The sequence below is a fragment of the Bombus bifarius genome, unplaced genomic scaffold (assembly GCF_011952205.1).
Source record: "Bombus bifarius isolate JDL3187 unplaced genomic scaffold, Bbif_JDL3187 scf7180000007977, whole genome shotgun sequence".
Classification (NCBI taxonomy): Eukaryota; Metazoa; Arthropoda; class Insecta; order Hymenoptera; family Apidae; genus Bombus; species Bombus bifarius.
Window position 1 is genome coordinate 4,183,783 of NW_022884362.1, and position 27,257 is coordinate 4,211,039.

At 36.0% G+C, this 27,257-nt stretch overlaps 1 protein-coding gene across 2 annotated transcripts; it reads left to right on the top strand.

Annotated features, from left to right (window-relative positions):
• LOC117204108 (transcription factor SPT20 homolog) lies at nucleotides 1-26,812 on the top strand. 2 transcript variants are annotated; one of them, XM_033441158.1, is made up of 3 exons: nucleotides 1-111; nucleotides 21,506-22,706; nucleotides 22,791-26,812. In XM_033441158.1, exons 1-3 carry the CDS (start codon nucleotides 94-96, stop codon nucleotides 23,189-23,191), a joined length of 1,620 nt encoding a protein of 539 aa, XP_033297049.1. In that variant the 5' UTR covers nucleotides 1-93; the 3' UTR covers nucleotides 23,192-26,812. The 2 variants fall into 2 exon arrangements, with proteins under 2 accessions (XP_033297049.1, XP_033297048.1); XM_033441157.1 differs by having other exon boundaries at nucleotides 21,506-26,812.
• The last annotated feature ends 445 nt before the right edge of the window (nucleotides 26,813-27,257 follow it).

Genomic DNA, 27,257 nt, shown 5'->3' on the forward strand with positions numbered 1-27,257 from the left:
AGCTCCGTACTATACGACTGCACTCTCTCAGTGAAACTCTCGTAGGATCGTTCCTCGACTACTTGTACCCTCCTCGTTTGCGACGCGTGCACCATGAGGATTATATCTTTGGTATGTACATACAACGACTTACATAGTTTCTCTGCTATCTCTTCATCTCTTACTACCGCGAGCTTTGACACGGGGTTGCCTCCGATGTACTGGCTCGATACGTGTCCCAGTGGTGTTTCATTGACAGTGTATATCGACTTGATCAACTGGGCGTGTGACACATTGCTGGTACATACCTTGCGCGTTGATCAAGGTAACTAGTTGGTCTTTTCTTACGGTGAAACAAACGTAGGATATGAATGAAATTGTTTGTATTTAACTTGCGTATGACTAGACTTCTTCCTCATACGTCTTAAAATAATCTCATTTTCTTCTTTGACCTGAGATCTGCATTGAATGTGTTCATTGAAGCTTCGTATCGTTAGCTATTTCTCGATAAATGGCTACCAACCAACTCTAAGGAATATTAGGTAGAGTGAACAGTGGTGTGAATGTTGCATAATATAATAAAATTAGCTACTTTCCAATCTATCATTTGAAAGGATGTGTATAGATCGGTTAAAAGGGATGTATTCTTATCCTGAAGAATGCGGTTAACATAACTTGTTCTGAAGATAATATTCAAGAGATACAATTGTTTAGATGGAGTCTTCTTTCAATTTGAGTTTCACGTTACACCAACTTCTGAGTCATTACGGGCGGTTTTGGTTTAATTGGCTTTTGTCAATTTGTTCTGTCAATTAGATTCTGCAAGAAAGGTCTCTTTTAGATAGTTAATGATCGTTTCTATCTAGTCCATGTAGAGATCTAGAAGCTGATATCTTTTACATTCGTATAAAAGGTGTATAATCGTAATTTTTTAATTGTTTTGATAGATAGATGATTTTGTTTGCTTCAGAATCTGTTCATGTATTTGATTTTTAACAATTATAATCGTTTTGTGTAGTGTACAAATATAATGAATTTTCTCGTATATAATTTTTAACAATTTTTGTATTTGTGATTATCATAGTACAACCAACAGTGAAAAATTTCAAGGTCTCTAGAAATAGTAGAAGAAATCACAATCAAGTGTGTGCTACGTGTGTGTATTTTCAAAAATAATTAGTTTAGTCACATTCTTACAACGTAACCTTTGATGCTGTTACGTTGGCCACTGATTTCAATGCCGCCGTCGTGTTTGCTCTAAATTTGTAGTGTTAGTTTCTGTCAAAAGTTACGCAACAGTATGTGCTTCGAATACTTTCGACAGACTTTCGCCCCCATGTAAGGAGTACCGTTGAGTGATCAATGCATTAGAGAACAAGTGATTGCGATATTACGATTACTCTTCTCAAAATTGGCGTGTACTGAAAGGAAGAAGACTAATTGCAATCTGATACGAAACTGATCATTGCCGATGGATATATTACCACGTGAACGTACGATTTTGTTGAGAAATTGCTATGTATTATTTGTAACATCGCTTTTAATTACTTTGTTTTAACCTTTTACTTTATTTTCTTTACATTCCGTTTTATTACATATCTTCTTTAATTTCACAAATTTTGGGAAAATTATTACTCAGTAATTCTGTTTCTTTAAATATAAATATAAACATGTTGACCAAAAGTGATTCGTTTAAATATCGTTAAATCGATTATTTGATATTCCTGAATTATAAATTACGTATTGGGTTTTCTATCATTATCATATTATACTTTCTCGGTTCACAGAATAATTAAGATTCATAGAATTTTTATAGAATGAAAAATGCCTGAACTTTTCTCACAGTGGTTGCAGACAGTCATGTACCGGAGAATAATCTATGTTACAATATACTTTGGCGAAACAATAATAAATTAAAGACCTCGTAGGAACAAGTACATGTTCCTCGTACTTATGTATTTACACGTGATACATGCAGGTTATTTTTTCTTCAAAGGAAACCTCGCTTTTCACACCTATTTCAATTTCACCTAGGTACTTCATGAAATTACCCTCATTATACCTGACTGTTTCTTGCGTTATTATCACTCGTCATTTCACGTAGTTATGAACTCAATTGAAAAGAATTCGCAACTCTAAATAGGTTGAAACATGCTATCCTTCGAAATCAAAAAACTTCATTAATATTTCTATGACACGAAGGAAAGAAAAATGATGATTATATTCGCTTCACCTTTTACAGATGACTTTAATCATTCATTAGTCATTCTTTTTCTATCTAATATGACAGAACGTCGTGTACACAGAGCAAAGATAATGTTACAAGATTGTAAAGTTTCTTGCATTCGTGCGTTACTATTTATAGAAAATTAATTGTAATTAAGGAAAGCGCTTTTCTTATATAGGAAGAGAAGAGTTCCTTCTTTCTTCGTTCCTGTGAGAACTTCCATCAACTCTGGTTTCCGATCGTGAACCTCTTCCGTGCGATCGAACAATTAATTGTACGAAAAATCAGTGTAAAAACACTTTCCAATTTCACCTTCTTTTCTCCGTAACGTTTCTTCGAACGAGAAGAAATATTATTGCTTGAAATTCATTTCTGGTATTCGGTCTTCATATACGATTACTTTTGCGTTCGGAAAAATGTTACTATCATATACTTATTTAAATACTTATAGATGATCTTATTATGCGTAAACTGATTAATTATAGACAAATTTATTTATTGTTTACTGACTAAATTCTATGTATTACAATTATAGGCTATTAGAAAATGCTGTTGTATTCTAAATACTTAACATGTAACTTGAACTACTCCTACTAGAATTTCCAGATTTGTGATTAATTTGTTTACAAGGTTATTTTATTACCAAAAACGGAACACTAATTTTTTCATATACTTTCAACTTACGCGAAGTTGTTAGAAACAGTATTAAAGAAAACAAGAGACTAACTGATCCAAGATCAGCTGTCTGCAAGACTGCCGAGTTTTATTATAGCTACTTTCACCAATTTAGCGTCGAACCTGTCATTTTACAAATTTTTTCGTTACTAAACTACTATTTAATCTCATTGTCGTGAATCTAATCAGTATCGTTAAGTACCACTTCACCAACAATAATACAAGCAAATGGAACAAAGCACACAGTTATGAACTAACAATTATTATAAAGTAAACCGTTGCGTACAAGCATCTCGGAGAATCTAAATAAAATCACTTTGTGTTTGTACTTTGAATATCATTAGTTTTACGAACACCTAATTTTATAACATAATAATACTAATTTAGAACTAAGAAGTATATGTTTTATGCGAATTCTACGAACAAAATATTCGTATTTATTTGCTTGCCAAATCTAGTATTTTATGAGTGCCTGCTATATTTAATATACTCCTACTATGCTAATATTTTATGAGAATTCGATTCTTAATTGCAACTAAATAGTATATAGCATGGTACAGATTTCTGTGAAGCGATTTTTAAAATATAGGACGTCAAATCGTTTAAATGTCAGATTCACTTTAGATCACGATATACTATCCATGCTTTTTGTCTTCAATGTAGCTACAGTATCGCTATTGTTTAATAGATTGATTTCTACGGTGAAAACCTATCGATACGCTTTTCACTTTCGTTTTACTCAGTTTGGCCGATCATAAATAACAGTAGACGTGCACGATCGAAATAAGCTGGCTGTTACAAGTTATAAATATTTCATGCACTCTTTTTACTCAGCTTCTGGGAAATTTAATTCTTTATCATCGTCAAATCGATAGTACCATATATGTATACGTACAATATTATTATGGATCACGCGAAGGAACACATATATTCTAAACTTTTACTCATTTTGTGCTTTAATTCCTACTTTAAGGGATTATATAAACCTCGTTAAAACTTCAAAGATCGCTATCCCGTGTGAACTGATTTTCGAGATTAATCATCTATTGCATCTTTAGCGAACCGAACATATAATCATAACTATAAATCATGGAAGCATGTTACCATAAGAGTGAAACTTCTTGTTTTCTATTCCACGATTATAAAATACTACCAGTGACTTTCTATCAAATAATATAAGAATATGAACTTTCTGCATAATTTTCTTCAATTTCTTTTAAACACGTGTAAAATATTTAAGAAAGATTTTTTATGTAGATCAGTTCAGTAAGTAGGTGGGATAAAATTTTCACTCTAGCCGCAACGAAATTCCTTAAATCGCTACTGTAATAATACGAAGTGTAGTTCTATTATACATCATTAGCAAAACTAATAAATTTAGCGCCAGTTGAATAAGAATAATTACCGAAGCGTTCGAACCATGAAATTTCTAAAGATACATAAAATCCACGTGACAGAGAACATTTTTCATGCTTAAAACCTATGCGCCTCTGCAATTTTATAATTACCGCTTTACGAAAGCCACTCGCAACAGAAATTTACATTCTAGAACATTTTTTATGATACAACTACACAGTTTTTCCTTGTGAAAGAGGAAGGTAATTAAAAACCACTGAAAAAGCTAGGCTCCCATTTTCAACAAAACGTCCAATTACATCGCACCGCAATATTCCCATAAATTTGCACAACTTCACGGTAATTAATAATCGATCTCTACATTTTTTAACATACTTTATACACGCCCACCATCGAAAGCATTCTTATTATAGATTCTCATTAACATAAGAAGACATAACGAAACGAAAGTCAGCTCGAACGACTCACGAACGAAACACCGCCCTGAGACTACATCATCGTTCGCGAAGGAAACGCGCGTGTCATAACAGTCATCCATCGATTTTGAGCCACTGTTGTCTCTCCCGTCACACCAAGACCTAGATTTGGTTCCGTAGAAACCGATGACGGAGAAACTGGCCATCGATAAATTGCGAAAGCGAGGCTAATACGTACAAATACAGGGGTAAATCTCGGTTGCTTTCCTCGGATATAAACAGTCATCAGCGTTGGCTGCTCGCTCTCTACGACTCACGACACGAATTCTTCCTTCGAACAACTGGCAAAAGCGTCGTCTTGTCCGCTGCAAATCGGTCGTTGTTAAAAGCCGGTTTACGATCGTTTTTCTCGTTGCACAACAGGAAAGAAAATAACCGTTGATCTAATGAAATTCTACAATTAGATTAGTAACATTTGTTACCTATGTTGTTGTCCCTAGTCAAATGTCCTATTTAGCATCTGTTCGTTTTTCAAGATCGTAGCTGATGACAGTACTCGAACATTTATCAGAAAAGAATTCTTATGAATATATTACGTGTGTTATACGAAACTTTTTGAAATTGTATTGGAACTGAAACGTGACGTGTGGCAAACGATTGATCTCAAAACACCAAAAGCATGACGTTCATCAATTATCGTGGAAGATTAAAATCTCGCATTCTACATTAATAAAATTTCAAGCAAATCCAGAAATGTATGTAGCAATTAAAAAATATTTATAATATATATATAAATAAAGTTAATTAAAAAGTCAGTATACAATATGAATAGTGGCTTACTAAATATAACGAATAGTCGACCATTCAAATATGTTTAGTGATTTTTGCAAAGTATATGCTTGTGATAAATATCTTTAAATTGTACGAATATAATCATCATAGTCAGGTTTCATTATAATGCTAGAAAAATTTCAAAATGTATATCACACGTTCTACAAGTGCTACCTTTCTTTTGAATAGCTGTATATATAATAATTATATAAGCTGTTATGAAATAATGACTAAATATCTTAAATTGAACGAGGAAAGACAGAAATGGTAGAAAGAAAATGATAAAACTTTAGTTTTCTTCAGTTTCGAAATGGTCAAGTAAGGAGGACACTACGATCAACTCTCGTAGACACGATTCAGGCTAATTCGTTGGTGTTTAATGAAATTAGGGAAGAACACCGATGAATAACCTAAAAGTTCAACAAAATAGGACAAATAAATAATGTTGAAAGTTTGGTGGATGTCGGGAAGCTGTAAGACGATGGCAAGCGCCAGTGTATCGGTGTGACGCGAAACGGAGACGGTAACAGTTTCCAGTAAACGGTATTTTAGCACAGACTTTCCCGTTTTTGTACGCCTTCGCAGGAACAGGCTCATTAGACAGCCAGACCGAAGAAAAAGTGAGAGCGAAAATATTTCAGTGCAGGAAGAATCGGCTATTCGAAAAGTATCACACCGAAGCTCGCAGGAACTTTGGTTCATTATATATGGCACGATGTATTCATAAGAAACGTATGGCGATAACAAATTCCCTTAATTAACAGTCTAACCGTAAACTTTCTCAATCTTGCGTCTAGCCATCAAACTTCGACCAGACTCGTGGTTTAATTAGGCGTTAAATGAAGTACATCTAACTCCCCCGAAACTTTCACGAATTTGGCTGCAAAAATCGCTGAGGGTTATCAGAACGAAAATTATTAATTGTTAGAGGTGTTTTATTAGGCTATGAAATTATGAGTGATTCGAAAATAGTATTACGAAAGCGTGAAAGAGCGATAAATAGCGTTATTATCTTTTTGGATAAGAATTAAATTCGATTAAATTAAGAGAACGTAGTAGATAACGTGAGTGTTCTTAACAAGAACGAAATAATGAAAATGTGTGAAATAAACGTTTATTTAACGTTATTAAGGGCTAACATCGCGTTAACGAAATATTTCATTTACGACATTTTTCCAATAATTTATATTATTGAATTCTATGTTTTAACGTTGTAATTATAAATCTCTTCTTTGAAATTTTATGAAAAATTCGATCGTTTCATCTTTAACGATTTAATAATCACGACCTGATAAGTTACACTATTTACATTTTTTAAATAATCTTCTGTTTATACAACTCTTCGTTGCTTAATCCTTAATGGGCTGGATGTACGTTATATTCGTTATAATCTTTTACGATTTCCTGCGGTCTTGATAGGTTTTTAATTCCATCTTCGTAACGCGATGTTCACAAATCATATGTTTTTAACAAACGCGTAAAAACGTGTCTGAACTCTGATATTTGCTACTATTTTCAATATCATGAGTCGTAAAACTGATTAAGCTTACACCATTCTCCTTTCAAATCAGGATACAAGCTTTCCTTTGGCATCGAAACTTCTGTAAACTTTTTTACTGTCATAAAGATACGCATCGCCAGTTACCAGTGAATCGACGTCGAAGCCGGAGCACTGACTCGCGAGAAATTTTTGACACGTCTTACCGGTGGTGAAATGTGAGAAACGAAATGCAAAATGAAGTGTGGGAAACTGTGAAAGAGTGAAATTGTATCCAAGGCAAGGGTTAAACGTAGTCATGCTTCGTTGATTCGTAACGCGCCTATACAAAGTGCCCGTGCAACGGGCGCTATCTAATTTTCCAGTGCTTCCTTAATCGATGCTAGATAGGAATTTTTCTCCAATTATAGCACATTTCTCCTCACATTCTTGTGTATCAACCGTGTGAAAAAATAACAAAACAGGCAACTCGTACAGTGTTTTACTCCTTTTTCACATTTGTTTTATTTTTATCAACGTACGTTGCAATCTTACGTTTACTTTTCTTTCTGAGATCTCATGAGAAAGGAATTAACCTGTTCTTCGATCTCTCCCTTAATCCCAATTATACTTGCATTTAGATACTTTACATAATACGTTACATTTAACAAACCTGAGCATATTTGAAATTACGTTAGGTATTTGAAATATTATTTCAAATGACATGTTATTTTCTTTCTCAAATTATCTCAAATTATCTCCAAGATAGAGTCTGGTTTTTGTTCCCGCCCTTCTCTTTGCAGTTCATACTATAGAGAGTATAGACTATTGCTTCTTTTTGTTGCATCAGTTTCGCGATTATTTCTTTCGCCAAACTTGAAATAATTTAAAACATGCATCGAGATTATCGATACTTTCAAACAACAGTATCGAAAAGAACGATATGAGATGAATATGAATTTCAAATAGAATTTGCCCAGGTCTGATTTCTAAGTGTACATATGTTATTCCACTATCTATCCAATAATCTGTGACAAGTTTACGACGCTGTAGAAAATCCTAACATCTGCTCAGCGAATCTCAATTCCTACGATATTCTTCTAATGAATCCTATGTAGTGAGTACACTGTAATATTTCTAATTTAACGCGCGTATCTCATGATTGTTCAATTTTGCCCACTAAGCCTCCAATTAAATCAGAAATCGTACTTGGGAAACAAATCAAACGAGTACCACGTTCGTTAAAGCTTCCCTATTGTATAATATATAATACATAGTATAACGGCGCCAGTGAAAGGTCCACAATACTAAAACAGCATAATGAGAACGACGATGATTAACAATAACTAATCAACGCGGCTTTTCAATACGCTATTCGCTTTCCAATGGTTAAACGAAGGAAAAAGCGAGTGGCAGAGTAATTCTGTGGACGACACAGTTCATAAGACAAGGGCATAGCAGTGTTGCATACCAATGGCTGCGTTCTCAACGCCCATACGAAACGAGTCACGTTCACTCTCACTGTTCCACTCGAGACCATATTTAGAGTCTAAACGTTTTTTCTCTGCGCATTTTACTTTGCCCTGCCTTCGTTCTCTGCCAGGGAACGTTCGCCTCTTTTGCACTTTCGAATATTCGCATCGACGCGAATAATTCGCCGTACGCAGCATTCGACTAACGTTCGCGAAACCTTTCACATCTTCCTTATTTCCGGCGGATACGTTTTGCCGGGAAACAGGATGACTACGCGTGTCATCTTGCATCCTCTTTCGCGTCGAAGACAGCCGTACGAGAGCCGTCGGACGCACGGATCTTGAGAAATCTGCACGGCCTATTCACCTGTCGCTTCTTTCTTAACTTCTTTGGCAGCTGTTTGAATACGTCCGAACAACTCGTGTGTGACAACCACGAGTGTCATGCTAATTTTAACGATAACAAGAAGCATATTTGGCTTGTTTTGATATCGGCTGAAGCGACTCACATTTTTCTAATTTTGGTAGGGATTTTGGGATATGAAAATGATAGATATCATGCGAAGGGAAAAAAGCGAAGAGAAATTTTAACAAGAGAAATGTGATGTTGCCTACTTTGCAGAATTGTTTCAGTAATACTAAATGTAGGAAACTATGTTCTGAAGAGTCATTCGCATTAAATTGGTGAAGACTTGAAAGTTTTCATTCATTGATTTCAAACATTGAAACGTTTCTCAGTGTAGTGTTTCTCTCATCTCGAGAGAAATTAATATTACACGGAAGTATAAATGTTATTCATGCCTCAGAACCAGAACGAAACCTTGAAGCATAGCCTTTGACTCATCTAAGCATCTAACACAGCATCATAGTCATCGCAGTTGCATCAGACCGTTATTCAATTATATCAGCGGGTTATTTATTCCTTTCATTATTAGATAGATTTAATCACTTGAAGTAGGCAACACAGAAAGTAACACTGTAGTGAATTCCTTTTTAAAAACACTTTACGAGATTATTATTCGTTATTTTGCTTAATCGTCTGTTAGCGTACATAAACATAATGACTATTTAATAATGATTCAGTGCGTTCCAAGTACATGAGAAGAAACTGGATCAGCAAGGTCGAATTCTATGCTCACTCACGCATTAATTTTCCTTTGAGAGGTAAAAGGATATGGAAATCCTATTACCATTAATAAATATTCGTACACGGAAACGTGTATAAACGTTTAAAATAAAAATTGATTCAGGGCATAATCGTTAAACATTGTAATGCTGTGCATTTTTTTTACTGGACTATATGTTATTCATAAACGCAATTTCTTGAATTTATTTCGTTTTTTGCATATAACTATTTGCTAAAATGACTCCATACAAGAAACACTGAATACTTCCTTTGTCTTGACAAATTTTGGCAAATTCTAGCGAATTTTGACAAATTTTAGCGAATTCTAACAAACTTTAGCAAATTGCAGCAAATTGTGTGGAATTCTAAAGAATTTCAGTACATCCCTGCAAATTCTGATAAAGTCTATTAGAGTTTGATGCATTTTAACAAATTTTATAAATTCTAGAGGATTTTGTAAAATTCTAAAATCTTCGAATCTTTTAATGAAATGAGACTTTGTCTCCTTCTCTAATTTCAACATTTCCCACGTTTATTTATATTCACAAACGTCTTATTACCTTCATTGCCTTGTTATTACCTTATTAATAAACCTTATAATTTATCCACTTTCCTCGAACGCTTCTATCATTCGTTACCAATTTCCATTACGATTAACACGATTCTGACATAACCCAGCGACCATTCACCACATCAGTCGGCTAATTAGAACACGCCAGCAGGTAGTAGATTAATCTAAAAACGAATCATCGATCGTGTGCCCAGCTTCCGCTACGGAAATACGGGCGAAGAAAGTGTGCTCGAGACATTTTAACTACTTCCTCCTTAGAAACGCAATATAATCAAAAGCAAGGCTCCGCTGGCTGGATCCAGATCAGATACGCGTTACGTATACTGCTAGTCACTACGTTGCATACTAGATATATTTAGAGACTCAGTATGACGAAGAATGCAATTCTGAAAATGTGACCGGTTAACAGATTTTTTTTTTCTAAAAGCAACGGCTTACCTTCACCGTGAAAGCGACCATTCCTTGGTACCGCCGTCTACGTCATTGTCAACCTGTTGTTTCAGAATTGATGCCTAAGATTATCACGATATTATCGATCCAGGAAATGATAATCGCGAAGGTAACATCCTCCACAGATTACAATCACACAATAACGTTATGCCATATTCTACCGTTTCTGTTTGATGTACGATGGAACAATGTCTTTTTCTTTAATTAATTCGCTGAATATTCTTCGAAGATTTCCTTAGTTACGTTCATACTGTTTAGAAGATTCTAAAATTAATTAATTTTATCGAAGTCATATCATTTTCGATATTAATTAAAAATGATACTTTCTCTTTTCAAGACGAAAATGAAAGCGTACCATTTTTTAAAATACTAACAAGTAGTATTCTATACTAATGAATAGTGCTAATAAGAGAAAGTATCGTACAATTGTATAGAAACATTGCAATCACTTCTTACTTTATTTATATCATTCTTCTCTTTATTAATTTCAATAAATCCATTATCCATATAATGAAACGCGAGAAACAATACACTACTGAGCATATTTTTATGAAGTAAAACATAGACCAATCGATGCTGCAGAGATAACTGCAAAAAAAAAAAACACAAGACCTATTATTTTCTATTTTGTAATTAATAAAATAATATCCTTTTTCTGTAATATATTTTGCATTTGTATAGAAATATTTATGTTTAAAAACTCTTCATGCTACTGTCAGAAATAGAATTAAGTTATACTTCAACCGAAGAGATTTGGCAGTTCATTGTACTTGTATCAGATTATCATCTTATTATCAGATTATGTGTCTCGATCTTAGTTCTTGAGTCTCCAAGGAAATACGGACATCTCTTGATTCCTAGGCGCGTACTTTAACAACAATGATACAAGAAGAAAGTATGTAATATTCCGAACAATATATCTTTCGTCTTATGCTGCAAAGCGGGTGGTACAAAAATAAATTGAAGCGATTGCAGTAAATAAGAACACTGCTTCCAGCTACTACCTTCCTCAAGGAACTAACTTTTACTTTCGAAAGAGTAGTTTAGAACCGATCGATCTAACCAATACCACATTCTTTCTCTTTCTGTACGTCCATTGGTAGAAATCAAGACAACCCTAACTATACCAACACCTCTGACAGCAACATTAAACTTGGAATTTTCATGAAATTGTAAGATGGATTTCATAAAACATGAAACACAAATTTATCTTCTCTTAAAACCAACAAACCTTTTCTCATTTTTTTCAAGAGAACAGTATTACGTTTCATTATTTGTTAGTTCGAAGGAAAAGTGACGTACAAATTGAGATATAATCATTGAACACTTATAGATCACTGGCTATGCAAATGTAAATACTTTTGAATCATTCAACGATTAGAAATCGGCCGACTTGAAACGATAGACTATGCACGTTGAGTGACGTTTTCTATTGCGAGTGGTAAACAACCGGCGAATACATTCTATTTAATGCCTTGTCGACTAATAGTGAATGAAATCATCGTGCAACTAATTAAATCATTTACATGATGACGTTAGATAATTCCTAGTAGCTGAGATATATGTAGTTCGACGACTGTCGTTCGACTATCGAAACACAATGTTTCCATGACTTTATCCTTGTCTGTTCAGACTACGATAGAACGAAATCGTAAACGCAGTCAGAAGTTTGAATTAATACTAATTTCGGATGTGATTATCAGCAAAATGACAGAAATATGAACAGAGACTTGAAACCTCAATCTGTTGCGGTCCTGGAATATTTATGTTCCAATTTTACTCTTATTTTATCAAACAACGTGTAATGTTTTAACAAGATTTGGAATGTTTCAGAAAGGTATACATGAAACTGAAACGACAAATCTTGTATATCAATTTGAATATTTTCACATTTTGTTCACACTTGAGATTCTTTTTCAACGTTAGAAAAGACACAAAAGATAATAAACCTATTTTGCAAGTACCATTTTAGGAACATAAACATATCTGAATTAATTTACCCGGATTATACGTCGTTTTATGTTTTACGTTTTCTCATATTTTCTTATGTTTTCTTATGTGACCTCATGTTTTCTTCTGTTTTCTCGTGTTTTCTCAATTCCTTTCCACTTTTTCGAATATGGTAACCTTGGCATTTCCTTCAAACTATTGCGAAACCCAAGAATTTCATTCCTCCAAGCGATCGCAACGATCTTTCCTTCTATTAACATCATTTTGTCTCATATCTTCATATCTTAAGAGACGACAGCTAACCGGCAAACTACAGATATCTACGTTGTAGCTTAGCTATAACGTTCGCTTTCGTAGGAGTATTTTAAAATAAGACAGGTTTACGCGAAGGTAATGCTGTTCTTCCTTTCTCTGGAAAGCCAGAGCTAGGGGGCTCAGACAAGGCGTGGTAGACCAGGACCAATTGCCTCCAACCAGACCGACCGAATGTGTTCGTACCTCTCACTGTATGTGACTGGCATGTTCTAGCGCTGATTATATAGAGGCCTGCCTCCGCGTCACGATTTTCCAGACCAGATACAGAGTCATTAGACTATACACTAGTATTCGCTAGCGTACACCCTGTCAGTGAGCTAGGCCACAAGATACAGCCAGCTTCAATCTTGATAATAACGATGACGTATCGAGCTCTCCTGATTTCGTGTGACTTTAATCAAGTCCTGACCGATGATTAACTCGATAATGAAAACGATCGATGAAAAATTAGGTCACCCTTGGCTATTTAGCTTCATATTCCAACAGCCTTTCTCTCTAATTTTCTAGCTTCGATCGTTTCTGTTTCAACGTAAACGTTTCAATATGGAGTTGCTTAGTTCCAGGGTATTAACATTTTTTGAAGTTTCTTGAACTCTTTGTGCGGATAATATTTTATTTAGAGATTTGAAGGGAAATTAAAAAGAGAGATTAGAAACACATTAGAATAATTTTCTAATTATCGTACGTTACTTAAATAAATAATTGTAATTTTAATGGATAATTAATCTTGTCTGAATGATGTACTGACCATAAGTTTCTGAATACTTCAGTGAATTTATGATAATCGTACGTGAGTTTTATCAATATGTAGAAATTTATAATTTTTTATGGAATTATAAATTTGATTTATTACGAAGCATGGCTGTTACAATTAATATCTGCAGCATTCATTCCTAATTAGTCATACAATTAGCAGACGATTCAATATACATAAATACGATTTGATCAATGATTCCATACTTTCAGATTTCAGCTCCACATATTTCTGTCTTTTTTTCAATTTGAGTGTTATATTCCGTAGAAATAGTATATTGTCATGTTTAACTAAAAAAGATTCACCTCAAAGAACTAAGTGGACTAATTATAAAGAACTTTAAGGTTTAGCTTCACGAGCTTTGCATGTATCATTTATTAGACCTATATTAAACATATATGTCATCTATATAAGATTTTCTTTTAAAAAAGCGTTCTACGTTTAGTGGAGCGAGAAATCTCAACAGTAAGTGTTTCCTAAGAGTAGGTACTTCTAAATTGATTCTTGGAAAAGTATAGATCCTTTTACAATATAATCGCCGCCTTCCGACAAATTACAGCGAGAAAATTTAATTCGCGTTAGTCTATTTGTGATTTGTGAACTGTAATTAACTATCCTACAAGAGGAAAATGGTCGTGGGAAATTATAGTCTTGGATGAAGGAAAAGTGAAATGCATTGTATCAACTTTTAATAAAACTTGCTTATGTGTTTCATATATATTTGTTCAAAAATAGCACATAGGACGGAAATTTCAATCAAACCGTGGAAAGATAAGCACATAAATCTTTTCTTATAGTAACATACACGTATATCATTGAATGTATTATTAAATTATTGAAAACTTGTAATAATAATTTAGATATTTTATTATAAATGAAATGAAATACGCTTGGTGCCTTAATATAAATTAATACAAATTAATTCAAGAATAATTTTAAGTTATTATTATCATTACTTTTGGATTTCAATAATTTGTAAAACATTTTTTTTATATCTTGCTATAAATGTATTTTTATTTTATAATATACTATGTGCTATTTTCTAGTTGGCTAGCTTGTTAAGAAACAGTCAGCTTAAAGCAGAATTTACTGTTGTAAAAGAAAGCATAGGTCTGAAAAAGATAACGAATAATTTTCTGTCATTTGAATAGAATCGAAACACCATTTATCACGTTGACGTACTATTTCATATCTTAATTTCACCTTAAATTCCTAAATTTATGTTTGTTTCAACATCGTTATTGAGAAATCTTAATTCACACATCACCATCGCTCTTCCAAGCTTATCTTTTGTATTCAACTTTTTCTCTCACACATGACCTTTCATACACGCGACACACACACACATTTACCCCACGATATATGCACCGTCCAAATCAAAGTATTCTTAAATACCATTGCCACAAAATTATCGTGCAACCGCAAATTCTGCGTTACATAAAAGTCTCTTTGCTGCATAACCAGGTCCGTGACCAAGCAGAGCTTCACCAGATCAGTCGAAGGTAACCTTCGATTTTCTCCCTGACGCGATCTTGCGAAAGACACCATTTATCACACGTGTACATCGACTGTGTGGATTTGGTTTGGTGGGGAGCACGTTCGCAGAGTTTATGAACGCAAGGAAAGAATAACCGCATTTTATCACGGGTCGACTGGAAATTAATCGGCGCACGCCCAAGAGAGCATGGTGCATACCGTATCGTTCGAAAGTCCCGTAACGACGTACCTCCCTGTCTCAAGGACGAGCTGTGTGCCAACTGCGTCTCGAATATTCCTTCGGTCGCTGGATCACCGCCGATCACCGAGTCATCGACACCGATGTTATCGTCGTCGTTGTCGTTGTCGTTGTTGTCGTTGTCATTGTTGTCGTTGTCATTGTTGTCGTTGTCGTTGTCGTTGTCGTTGTCGTTGTCGTTGTCGTTGTCGTTGTCGTTGTCGTTGTCGTTGTCGTTGTCGTTGTCGTTGTCGTTGTCGTTGTCGTTGTCGTTGTCGTTGTCGTTGTCGTTGTCGTTGTAGTTGTCGTTGTCGTTGTCGTTGTCGTTGTCGTTGTCGTTGTCGTTGTCGTTGTCGTTGTCGTTGTCGTTGTCGTTGTCGTTGTCGTTGTCGTTGTCGTTGTCGTTGTCGTTGTCGTTGTCGTTGTCGTTGTCGTCATCGTTGTCGTTGTCGTTGTCGTTGTCGTCATCGTTGTCGTTGTCGTTGTCGTTGTCGTCATCGTTGTCGTTGTTGTTGTCGTCGTCGACACGCAATTCCATCCTGTTCAAATGTTTCGAGAAATGTCCGATATTTCACTGTCTCTATTCTTGTTAGTTTGTTTAAATCGCCGATATTCGATAGTAAAATTTTACTAGGTCACGTTCGAACAGACAAGGTTCCAGTAATTTCATGCTGCAATAATTTTGTGGTTGTGTGTTTTGAACCTTAACTGCAGGAAAGTGAAAATAGGACGATTTCGTTGATCCGAAGAAAGGATCTGTGTCGTTCGATTTGCTTGAACTTCACTCTGTTTTGTCCTCTATATTTTGTTTTGTGCGATGCTGGAGTTAAAAAAGGAAATGACGTGGACTCGTAGCTCGATGGAATTTGAAAGTTTGAGAGAAGAATAAGAACGAGATCACTTGAAAATTTTGTAGATAATGTGATACTAGAATATCAGATTATGATGAAGAATTGTTTTAAAAATGTTGAAATATTAAAGTTTACATGATGATATTATCTGATATTTACTTGAAGTAAAAGATATTAAAGAAGAAACGTAAAATGTTGAAATGATGATAACGAAAAACAATGAAGTGTTTGATAAAACTATAATGATTTTACTATAAAATACTATTTGCAAACTTAATTTTATTTAAACTACAAAATTACTCAACGAAGTTACCTAACTCTGCATTAGAATGTACAACATGCGTAAGAGTAACTACAATACGGAATAGTGCAATAAATATCGCTAGATTGTTAAGCAAATTGCCTGGTTGCCTTCGTGCAAACGTAATTAATAACTTGTAGCGTCACGAAACAAGATGAAATAGCAAACGTTCAAGTTAACAAAGAAACAACTTTCTTTCGAGTGTGTTATCTGAAAAACGTAACCTTCCTGGTATGCATAAATATCAAAGGAGATAATTAAACCGACATCACTTTCTATGAGCTCCACGAAGGCGTGTAACGCGTTTTTATGCAAGAATTTTCTCTTATGTCGGTTCTACACCGGTTCTACATACCGCAACATGCCAAAACAAGGCATCGCGTAATTTTATACGCTGATACGTTTCTACGTAATGGAAACTTGATACGTAGAACACGTACATATTAGAAATCCGTGCTCTATGTTCAATAAAACATAATCATACATAAAATATACACATCAATAGTTAATGTTGGTTTCTTAATTTAATATGTCGTTCCGATTATGATCGTTCGAAATTTAGCTACATTGTATACAGATGCCTGTTGTATGATTAACGTTCGTAGAAAATCATAAATAACAATAAAAATGCATTCTAGTGGGAAATTACTTTTAAAGAGAAAATTATATACCGCTGTGATAGAAAGGATAAAACAAGAAGAGAGAAAAGACGTTGGATTTGATACGATAATTAAAAACGATAGAAATTCTAGTTACTGGCGTTGTGAAGTCTATATAACCATTGAAAGTGATAGTTGAAACGACAACACTTCCTGTAGATGATCGTGCAGCAGTTTCAACGTAGAAATTGAGTTCAAGCAAACAGAGTATAATTATCATAACAAGGAGAGACATGGTGGTAATGTAAACAAGTATAGCGTTTACAAAATGCCGCGTGTAAAAAGTTCGTGGTTTCCTGTCGAAATGATGGTTGGTCAGTTTTTCTACTAATATTATTCAATCGATGCTTAGTTTGAAAAGCTATGAAAAAGGGGCACTCGAATGTTATTTTTCGTAATTTTCTGAAGAAAAGGAAGAATTCAAAAAGAAATCAATGTATTTTATATCCAATCGTATTCCAAGATCAAAGCACTAATTTTTATAACTCTTCAACTTGAAGCTTATTCATTAATCAACAGTTGAGATGAAATTCCTTTTCACAAATCATCATTGAAAAATGCATATTAAGAAGGCACCTTCATTTCACGTATTTAAGAAAAATACGATTTTAGAAATACATCTGTGAAACCCTATATCTAAACTTAAAAAATTATTTTTGTTGATGTTATGTCTGTTTGAAAGACGAGAGAAGATTGTTTAAACGATTTTCTCAAAAGCATGCTTTTTGACATGACTTCTACGATATCTTAAGATCTACTTGATCCATCAACTGCTTTATGTGCATTCTTAGTATATATATCATACTAAGAATTAATTCAATTATTAGAATTAATTCAAATGTGTAACTTCAGACTGACGCCACCTTATCGATCATTACTTTTTTTTTTTCATTCTACTACTGGCTATTGCCAAATTCACTGATAAGAAATCTTTTTTTTTTATTTCTCTTATTTGGATCAGCAGAATAACTGGAACCATGATATTCATGACAGCTAATCGATGTGGAATGAAATATATCTGACAAACTGATCACCTTCTTTGGCGGATACAATTTAATTAATGCGCCACCCGTTGAGAGGCGAAGCCCGCTGCTATAGCATCTAAAAGAGAATGTCGCGAAAATCGCCGTAGGTTAGGCGCATTTCGTGTACAAGCGAACGAGCGTTTAAAAGTGACAGTGGTGTATCGAGCGTTTCCTGTGGGTCGTCGCGAGGCGTGGTGCGGCTGTTTTGTGCGAGCATTTGCTCTCGGTTCGGTTCAAGGAGATCCAGAAGCGATGGTGTAGCGAAACAGAGGCGAGTTACGACGCTCTGAATCTGAATCTCTCACGGTAACCACGCTGCGCTGCTATAATCCTGCCTCGCCCCGTATTCGGGTCAACCGAGTAGTAAAAATTACGTAACACGTATGAGCTGGGGCGGTTCCCACCGAGTGGTTCTACCGGAAGTCGAGACCACGTCTTGTCATAAGGACGTACGGTCAGCTCAACGCGCATGGGAAATCCTCCTCATAATAGGAAAATTCTCTCGATGATGAATCAGTTACGGGTGAAAAGTATTACAAGGAAACCGAACCACGTATCGGTAGACGACATGGAAATGAGAATGCAGAAACGTGACGGGAAGAGAATCGAGATTATTATTAGTTTCCCTCGAGGGGATTAGCAATTTATCCTGGTCGTTTTGTGTTTCGTCAGCGTTCCAAATTCTTTCAAACAAGTATTTTGTGTCGTAGAAATCGTTTGACGGAACGTTTCAAGGCTTTCTTATTTTATTACGCCTTTAGCATCGCAATGACGCGATTGCAGAGTTTTTATTGTTTGAAACATGTTTCTCGTTTTGGTATTTTAATTGCAATATTACGAATGTCTGTGGGAAAATGTTAAACGCGTATTTTAAAGACTTGTAAAGTAATACGATCACTTTGCTCCAAACCTTTCCTGTTTTTATTCAAGAAAACTAGTTGTTGATTTAGGTATTCATAATCGTCCAGTTACCACACACCTGTTACAGAAATGTCTGAAATTATTAATACCAATATACTGGTCATTGCATTTAAAAACCATTCATCCGATACAAGTTTTAAGTGTTTCAAAATACCTTGTGGTAAAATAAATATGAATACGTGTACCTTTTTCTGGATAGTCGCATTAATTTTAATTTTATTCATGCTTTTACTGCACTGTGCCCATAGAATGCGCGGTTATTCGCTTATATTTTTAAATCTACTGTCTTTGTGGATATCTTTGCCCACGTTTCCATCTTTCAACCCGCCTCCGACAACGTGTTTTACGAACCGCTATCTGCTTTCTTGAATTACTGTATAGCGAATGCAAGACAACGTTATGCAATAAATCAAAGCTTTACATATTTTACAAGAACGTGATTTCTCACGAGCAGAAACGCCTGAAATTCTGTCGAATCTGTTTCCTACCGGTCGCGTCGACCCAAATCAACTATCGCTGTTTCTATATCATTATGGACACGATATTTCCGCACAATTGAGTATGTCAAAGAAATTGACCTTAATGTACGCACATAATAAGCTTTTACAGAAGATATAAAGAAATTCATTACATGTCACACGCACGTTCATCGTATAAAAGTTACACAAAAGGTATTACACCTAATTTGGGTATTAGTGAACTATCTTCCAGTGATCTATAATCTTCAAACTATCTTTATTGCATGTAATAAGATTCTTTGATAGTATAATATAATGACGAAGAATTCAGAATCAACCATTTCGAAAATTATTACCTCTATATCATCATGATTTTTCGCATTTCTGCTATCAAATATAAAAAAAAGGTACATATTTTCAACTTCTTACAAGAAACAAACATCATTAACTCTGTTATATATGATGAAATTTAAGATATAAAATTCATAGTGCCAGATATATTAGATAGCTTGTTCGAGTCTCTTTCGAGCTACGCTATGATAAAGTTAAAAATCTGTTGAACAACAAACTAGAAACGTTTTCTGAATTTTTGAGAGTCTAGAATATTAAACAAAATTAAGATGAACGAAATGGAATTTTAAGAATACTACGAAGGCTTAAATATCAACGTTGACAACTTATGATAAAATACAGGCAAAGAATCAGTAAAAATAGACATCCGTGAAACAACATTTCCATTTTAAACCGTCCAGCAATGAAGGAAACTAAAAGGAAGTAAAGAGAATTTTCCAGTGACAACGATCAGCATATGAAATTCCAACGTCCACGAACGATTCCACTACTTTCCATAATAAAGCAACGTTTCTGTATATTCTACCTCATAATACGGTAAATCGCGTGGACGAATGGTAATTCCATATACCATAACATTGCATGGAGCTCGCCATAGTACTTTTCTTCCTGGGCTGCTCGGCACATGGCAAATGGTTCGGTAACGTCGGGCTGGTTCGAGCGAGCGATAAGGAATTTTGCTGCACATACCATTCGCGCGTACTCGAGTTCACCGATCCGCGAAACTCACTCTCTCTTCGCCATCTTCTGCTTCCTATTGACTATAAACCGTACCCCGATGCAGATCCGGTTTCGTGCTTGGAAACTAGAATAACGGCCTGGTCTGCCGACATTCTAATCCAACAATTTTGATTACGACTAGCGTGACGTGATAAAAGTTTTCCTCCTCTACCGCGATCAAATCCTGCATTTGCTTCTAGCGGCCTGTCTGCCGTATAACGTCCCTTTCTACTTGTCGTCTTATACTACTTAGAAACGTCTTTTCGTAACGCGTATCTATTAGAGTAATTGCCGACTGGAACAGAGACGATTATTATTAATAGACTGATAGCGTGTTGCTTATAACGAACGAGTATGATATTACGTGCGCTGTTTTAATGGTAATTAGAAAAATTATGATCAAGCGAAGATTTGTATGCGTTCGTAAAATGAAAATACCTATGTAAGATTCGTGGCAGAAAGAGGTTTGATTTATAAGTGGTTTGCAAACATTTCTGATAAAAAGAGATATTAACGATATCCTGATCTCTAAGACTGTTGTAATAATATTAAATTATAACATATGACATGCCTGTTTGAATATCTCAGTTTCTTTACCAAAATTGTGTTAAGAAGATTAAAATAAATTTAAAATCATGTTTGCCTGCAGTATAGTTTGCATAATAACTGAGCGTCGATCTATGCCTTTTTGCTTCGTGCATTTTTTGGGATTTGAAATAGTGTTGAAAATTCTTCAAAACTTTCTTTGCGACATTACGCAAGGAATTCGATTCGTCAATATCTTTTGCACATTAAAAGAATTTCATATATCTCATAGTTATTGTAGTTTAGTTATTATTACTTTAAAGTTATAAATGAGACAGTATACATAACGATTACACTAACTAATGTAATTTGGATTTCCAGGTAATCCCATTATGCCTTCTGCTGCTAATAGAAGCAAAGCGAGTGGAGATCCGGCCTCGTATTGCAGAACCGCAAGTTTATTACGAAGAAGACGACAGTCAGGCGGCTGAAGACGATTATAACCCAGCAGTCTACCAACCACGTACTCGTGCCCTTCCTTCGCCACGTTCGAAGGACGCTCTGCACTCATCCAAGCCACCACCAGTCCAGACCATTCGCAATTACAACAAGGTCAACGACGACGGATCTTTCACTTTCGGCTACGAGGCAGCCGATGGTTCGTTCAAGGAGGAAACTCGTGGAACCGATTGCGTAGTGCGCGGTAAATACGGTTACATCGATCCTGATGGTAATAAAAGAGAGTTCACCTACGTATCCGGCAATCCTTGCGATCCAAATGCACCAAAGGATGACGAAGACGATCTTGCCGACAAGCAAGAAGAAGACGATATCTCTGGACCAGCTAACTATCCATCCGTGAGGCCAATACCAAGACCAGTATCATCGAGGCCAGCATATCAACAACCTACCACGCGAGCACCCACGACGATCTTTCAAACGCAATATCAATTAGACGACGATGCTAGTCAAGAGTTGGGCGATGAAGACCTCGTTAAGCCATCGCAGTTAAGACCAAATGCTTACAGAACGGCTCAACAGCCGACCTACGTTCAAGTCACACCGTCGACAGCTCTTTACGAGCCATCGCCCACGGCCAGTCCTGCTCTCTACAGATTAGCTTCCTCGACGACCCAATATCAGAGCACAGCATCGCCCATTCTCCGTGCCCAGCCTACAGTATCATCGACAGCGTATCAAACCCTCGAAACGACGACTCGCCGCCCAGTCGCCCGTCACCCAAAGCCGCAATCGGTCGCAATCACTCCCCGACCCCACGTTGCACAAGTCGCTGCCCAATATGTGTCCCCTAGTAGCACCGAGCGTCCAGCATTAGCGTACACCCGTCCCTCGGCTGTCACTGTATCGCCTAATCTGCGCAGCACGACCGCATCTAGCACATCTCACCTTGACTTTGCCGCCGAGCTCGAGCGTTACGTGAACACCGTCGGCGTAGCCAGCCCTAAGCCCGTTCAACCATCGTCCCAACCATCGAAAGTAAAATTAGCCGGTCAATCGCCGATCACCGCCTCCGCCGCCGACCCCATCTACCAGTCGGAGCTCGTTTACGATCCCGCTACCGGTCAGTACAATACCCAACTTTATCAAACGCTACCCCAAACCGTGGGTGACTTCACCCTAAGTCACAAACTCCAACCGTTCGTAGCCCAGCCCCAGTCCTACCTTGGACTCCAGCAGCTGCAGCAGCTTCAGCCCCAGCAGCCCCAGCGTCAGTCCCCGCTTTATAAGCAACCGGCAACCCAGTCGGCTCAATCCGCCCCCGCAGCAGCTATCAGCCAACCCCAGGAAGTGCTGTACAGGAAGCAGCAAGCCCAACTGCTGCAACAATCACAGCAGCTCTACGCTCAACAACAAAGACGTCAGCAACAGCAGCAACAACAGCAACAACAACAACAATCCGCTCAGTCGCATAGGCTTCAGCTGCTCGAGTCTCAGACGCAACCACAGTCGTTCTACTACGTCGCCCCTGCGAGGTCCTCCAGCGCTGCCAGTGCACCTCTCTCCGTAGGTCAGCTCGATCACTATCTTCGGGCCTCTCGTTACTGATTCCATCTAGCCTGCGAGTCTTTTTTTTAAATTCTTTATAGGGTACCCATTTTCAACTTTTTATACTATCCGATTACGTGTTCGGACCACCCGCGGCACTTTAATAACGAGATGGTGCTGTCAGTGGGCCTGGCGCGTGCGTATCCGGGATTTAATCGATCGTGCACGATACCCAATGTTTCGTTCAAGGTTATCGAGGGGCAATCACGACTTTTTTTTTACGACATAGCAATTAATCGAATAATCTGGTTTGTTTTTATGCGTAGGATATTGTAGGTTGTGTGTAGAAATTATTACTTACGTCGTGTTTTACTTTTTATTACTAGTTGAGTTGTGGCAATTTCTTTTCTTATTACGACCTTGATGGTTTATTAACTTTCACTGAAATCTTTTGCTATAATATTTGGTGCATACATTGTATAATTTTAGGATTTTTTAATGTATAGGAATGATTGAGTATATTGAATATTTATTAATATTCATAACTGACAAGAGAATTTATCGTCCTTTTAAATAATTTATATTAATGCTTTGTGGCGTTCAAAATGTAGCGAAATTTGAAAACATTATTTATTTATTTCTAACACAGTAATTGCAATTATATAATGTATGTATACTAAATTTTGCTAAATTCACTATGCTTCTGAAACGAAAGAATTCTGTACAAAAAGTAGCACGTGCATAAAACACGAGTGTCAAAGCTCTTCTCGCGCTAGACGTTAACGGCGAAATAACAGAATTTTTACATAAACGCACAGCATTGACGATATCGACCAAGGTACTTCACTGAACATCGACATTACCCTGAGACTCAATCTGTGATAGAACTAGTATTCAAAATTAACATGTAACATTCTAACATTCCATACACGGAGACCTTACAATTTTACTCTCGTTCTAACTTGCACAAAACTTCACTTTCGTTAAAATACGAATTTTCCAATTCTGGTTACTCAAAATTTGTTTATTTCATAACGATGCAAATTCTAACAACCCAAGCAGATAATGACTAACATTACATACAACGTCGATAGTAAATATCAATTTAACGATAATTTGTTATTCTAATAGCAAAATTTCTGCAAAGATATGAAACCAATTTCGAGATCAACATCGGAAGTACTTTTTCGTAGTCTAGAACGACTATCTTTAGAGAGTGAAAGTCAATGACCTGACGCAATACTCACGCACACTAAACACATTACCATAGTAATTTCTCGCCGCCGCGCCGTGCCGCGTCAATTCGTACGGTAACATGCTACACCGCACAGATTCCAGACGTCGTGACCAGAATTATTCATCGTGTGCACACGATCATTTTGAATAGAATTCCGACCTACGTACTCGCTGATTTCATTATAGAACACCGATCTGTATGATCGAACCGGATAAACATTTGCTGTCGTAATAACGGCGCTAAGTTTAATCACTTAGAGACAGCGTTTCCCAGGGAAATGACTCATAGGAAATACGTAAAAAGTCGACGATGAATTAATTACAAAATCAAACCAAACCGCGATTTATTGATCACGTGTCATTATTTATACCAGAGGAAAAAATTGTTTTTTTTTCTTTTTATATTTTCGATATTAATCGAATTGGCATTTGATGTATGTACCTGAGATATTAATTTATGAAAAGTATTACAGTAGGAATATTTTATTTGAACTGAAATTCCCTGATATAGTACGAACTTGTCAAAATATGGGTAGTTTATTTACACAACGAACAAAAATTTGGAATCACTAGGTGTCACGTAGAATTTGAGAATTTAAAACAAACCTAAAATTTTAGTACTTTGAACATGTTTTCAGTTAAGGATTGATCAAAGTAGAGAGAGAATATTTATCGATATGTGTAATACTAATTTCAAATGCATATGAGAATTACAACTGGGAAAGTAACTCCAAGCTTTTGATCGTATGTAAATGGAATTCGTATAATAAGAGTTCGTGTTGATTCTATTGTAGTACAAACTAATTTGACTAAAATTGACTACGTTTAAAAACCAGTGTTAACTTAATACTCTTAATTAAGCTACGGATATTTATGCATTTACGGAAGATTTTAGTATGCAAAACTATACAGAATGTATATAACATACCAAATTATACAAAATATATAAAAGTATAATATTTAAAATACAAGACAAATCTTTCTGTACCTACATTTACGTTCTATTCATAAAGATACGAATTTGCATAAACATCCGCAGGCCTATTCGAAGATTACGTATAACGTCAGTGTTCTATCCGCGTTTCTATAAAATTCCAAATTCTCGTCCGACTTTCACCCTGTTCATCATACTATTTCCGTCAGCACCTGCAGTTAGCGGCATTCAATTCCTAAAATATTGGAATTCAATTTGATTACGAGCGAGATCAGCTACATATCAGGAACAAAATCATCGTTTTGCAATGATTATGGCAAATTTTGCAAGCGTGCCCGGACTGAGAGATTAATCCGGTGCCTTCTATGGAGAACTGTAGCATACTTTCATTGGCGTGGCTCGCAGCACAGAGACATTCTACTCGGACTGAACGAACTTTCTATTTGCATTCCCTGTCGTAAGTGTGAGAATCGATTCAAATCTAACGCGTCCTACGACTTGATTCCGTGGAAAGCTATGCGCACGTATGCCCGTGGAAACACGTGGTGCGATCGTAGATCGAGAGGCGTGGATTGGCGTGGATCACGTGAAAACGTTTCACACGCATCGAAAGGTTCAACTCGATGCATATATTGGTAACACTTGGCACTTTTACGAATTACTTTCTCCGGTACGCGACGCCAGGTCGACGATTGTCAAGTTCGTTATATTTATCGTATCTATTTATTAGCGGTAAGCTTGAACAAAGAGTAAGTAAAAACGGAGGAAGAGGATTTTATAGTTGGGTACTCGAGCAGGAAATAGCGGTGTGCGTTACAAAAGAATAGCATATTTCACTTGTCTTACTAAAAGTAACATAGCATCCAAGAAAAAGAACACATTTCATCTTTTGTTACAAATAGTAGGATATTTGGATTTTCCCAAGAGAAACTAATACATTGTATTGTTAACTAAATGTGTTGGTTTTTGTGGCAAATGACTTTTTATCGCTACAAGGAAAATATGCTACCTTTTTTTTTTTTTTTTAAATCACATTAGTTTTCCTAGTGGATGATATAATACGATTCCTTCTTTTCGTAGCAAAATGTAGAAATGTGCTTCTCTTGCCGAAAAAATATGATGCTTTGAGTCACATTAATATCGAACGTATTCTTTTTCATAAGACAAATGAAATGTGTTAGTCTTCGTAATGTGCATCGATAGGCTGTAAGGGTAGGGCGGTTCAGGAAAATGAACACAGATCTAGCATAATTACGTAACATAACGGTGTACTTCTAGCTTTTTCTTGTTGGTGGTACCGTGCAGAAGTGTCAATATGCACTTCCTTACTCACATTGTAAATATTTTTTCTCGTTAGCATTAATATAACTAGCGGCTACTTAGTGATTTATCCGATTCAGTACTACTAGGTCGGTAGGGAACACGCCCCACGTACGTTTATAGTTGTTTTTATATTTGTAAACGTGATCGAAAGAAAAATGTATCGTAACAAAAAAATTATTGTGCCTTTTCATTTCTTTTTTCTTTGAATACCTGTGTAGCGATTAACAGTTAAGTTTCACGTACTAAACAGACATAGGAACGAAAGTAAAAGTACTACAAGAAATCGTAAGTATGATAAACGTTCGATACACGACATCTTCCGCGATTTTTTGCGTCTGTGCATACGATTGCACAATTTTTGATACGCTCTGTAACTTCCATGTAAATCAGTTGGCAGTCGAGATTTTAAATGTATGTTATTCATACAATTCCATTATATTCTAACTTTCCCTTTCCGAAATTTTCAGTAAACTTGCGATTGATAAATACTGATTAATATCATTGCGTAACAGTTAGCGTCGCGTGTACGCTGTTCATCTCTTTTATATGCTTTCTTAATTGAATTCTTAATAATTGCTTTTTACGAAAATTACTATTTAATAATTATCCATCTATCGATATATTTCGACCTAT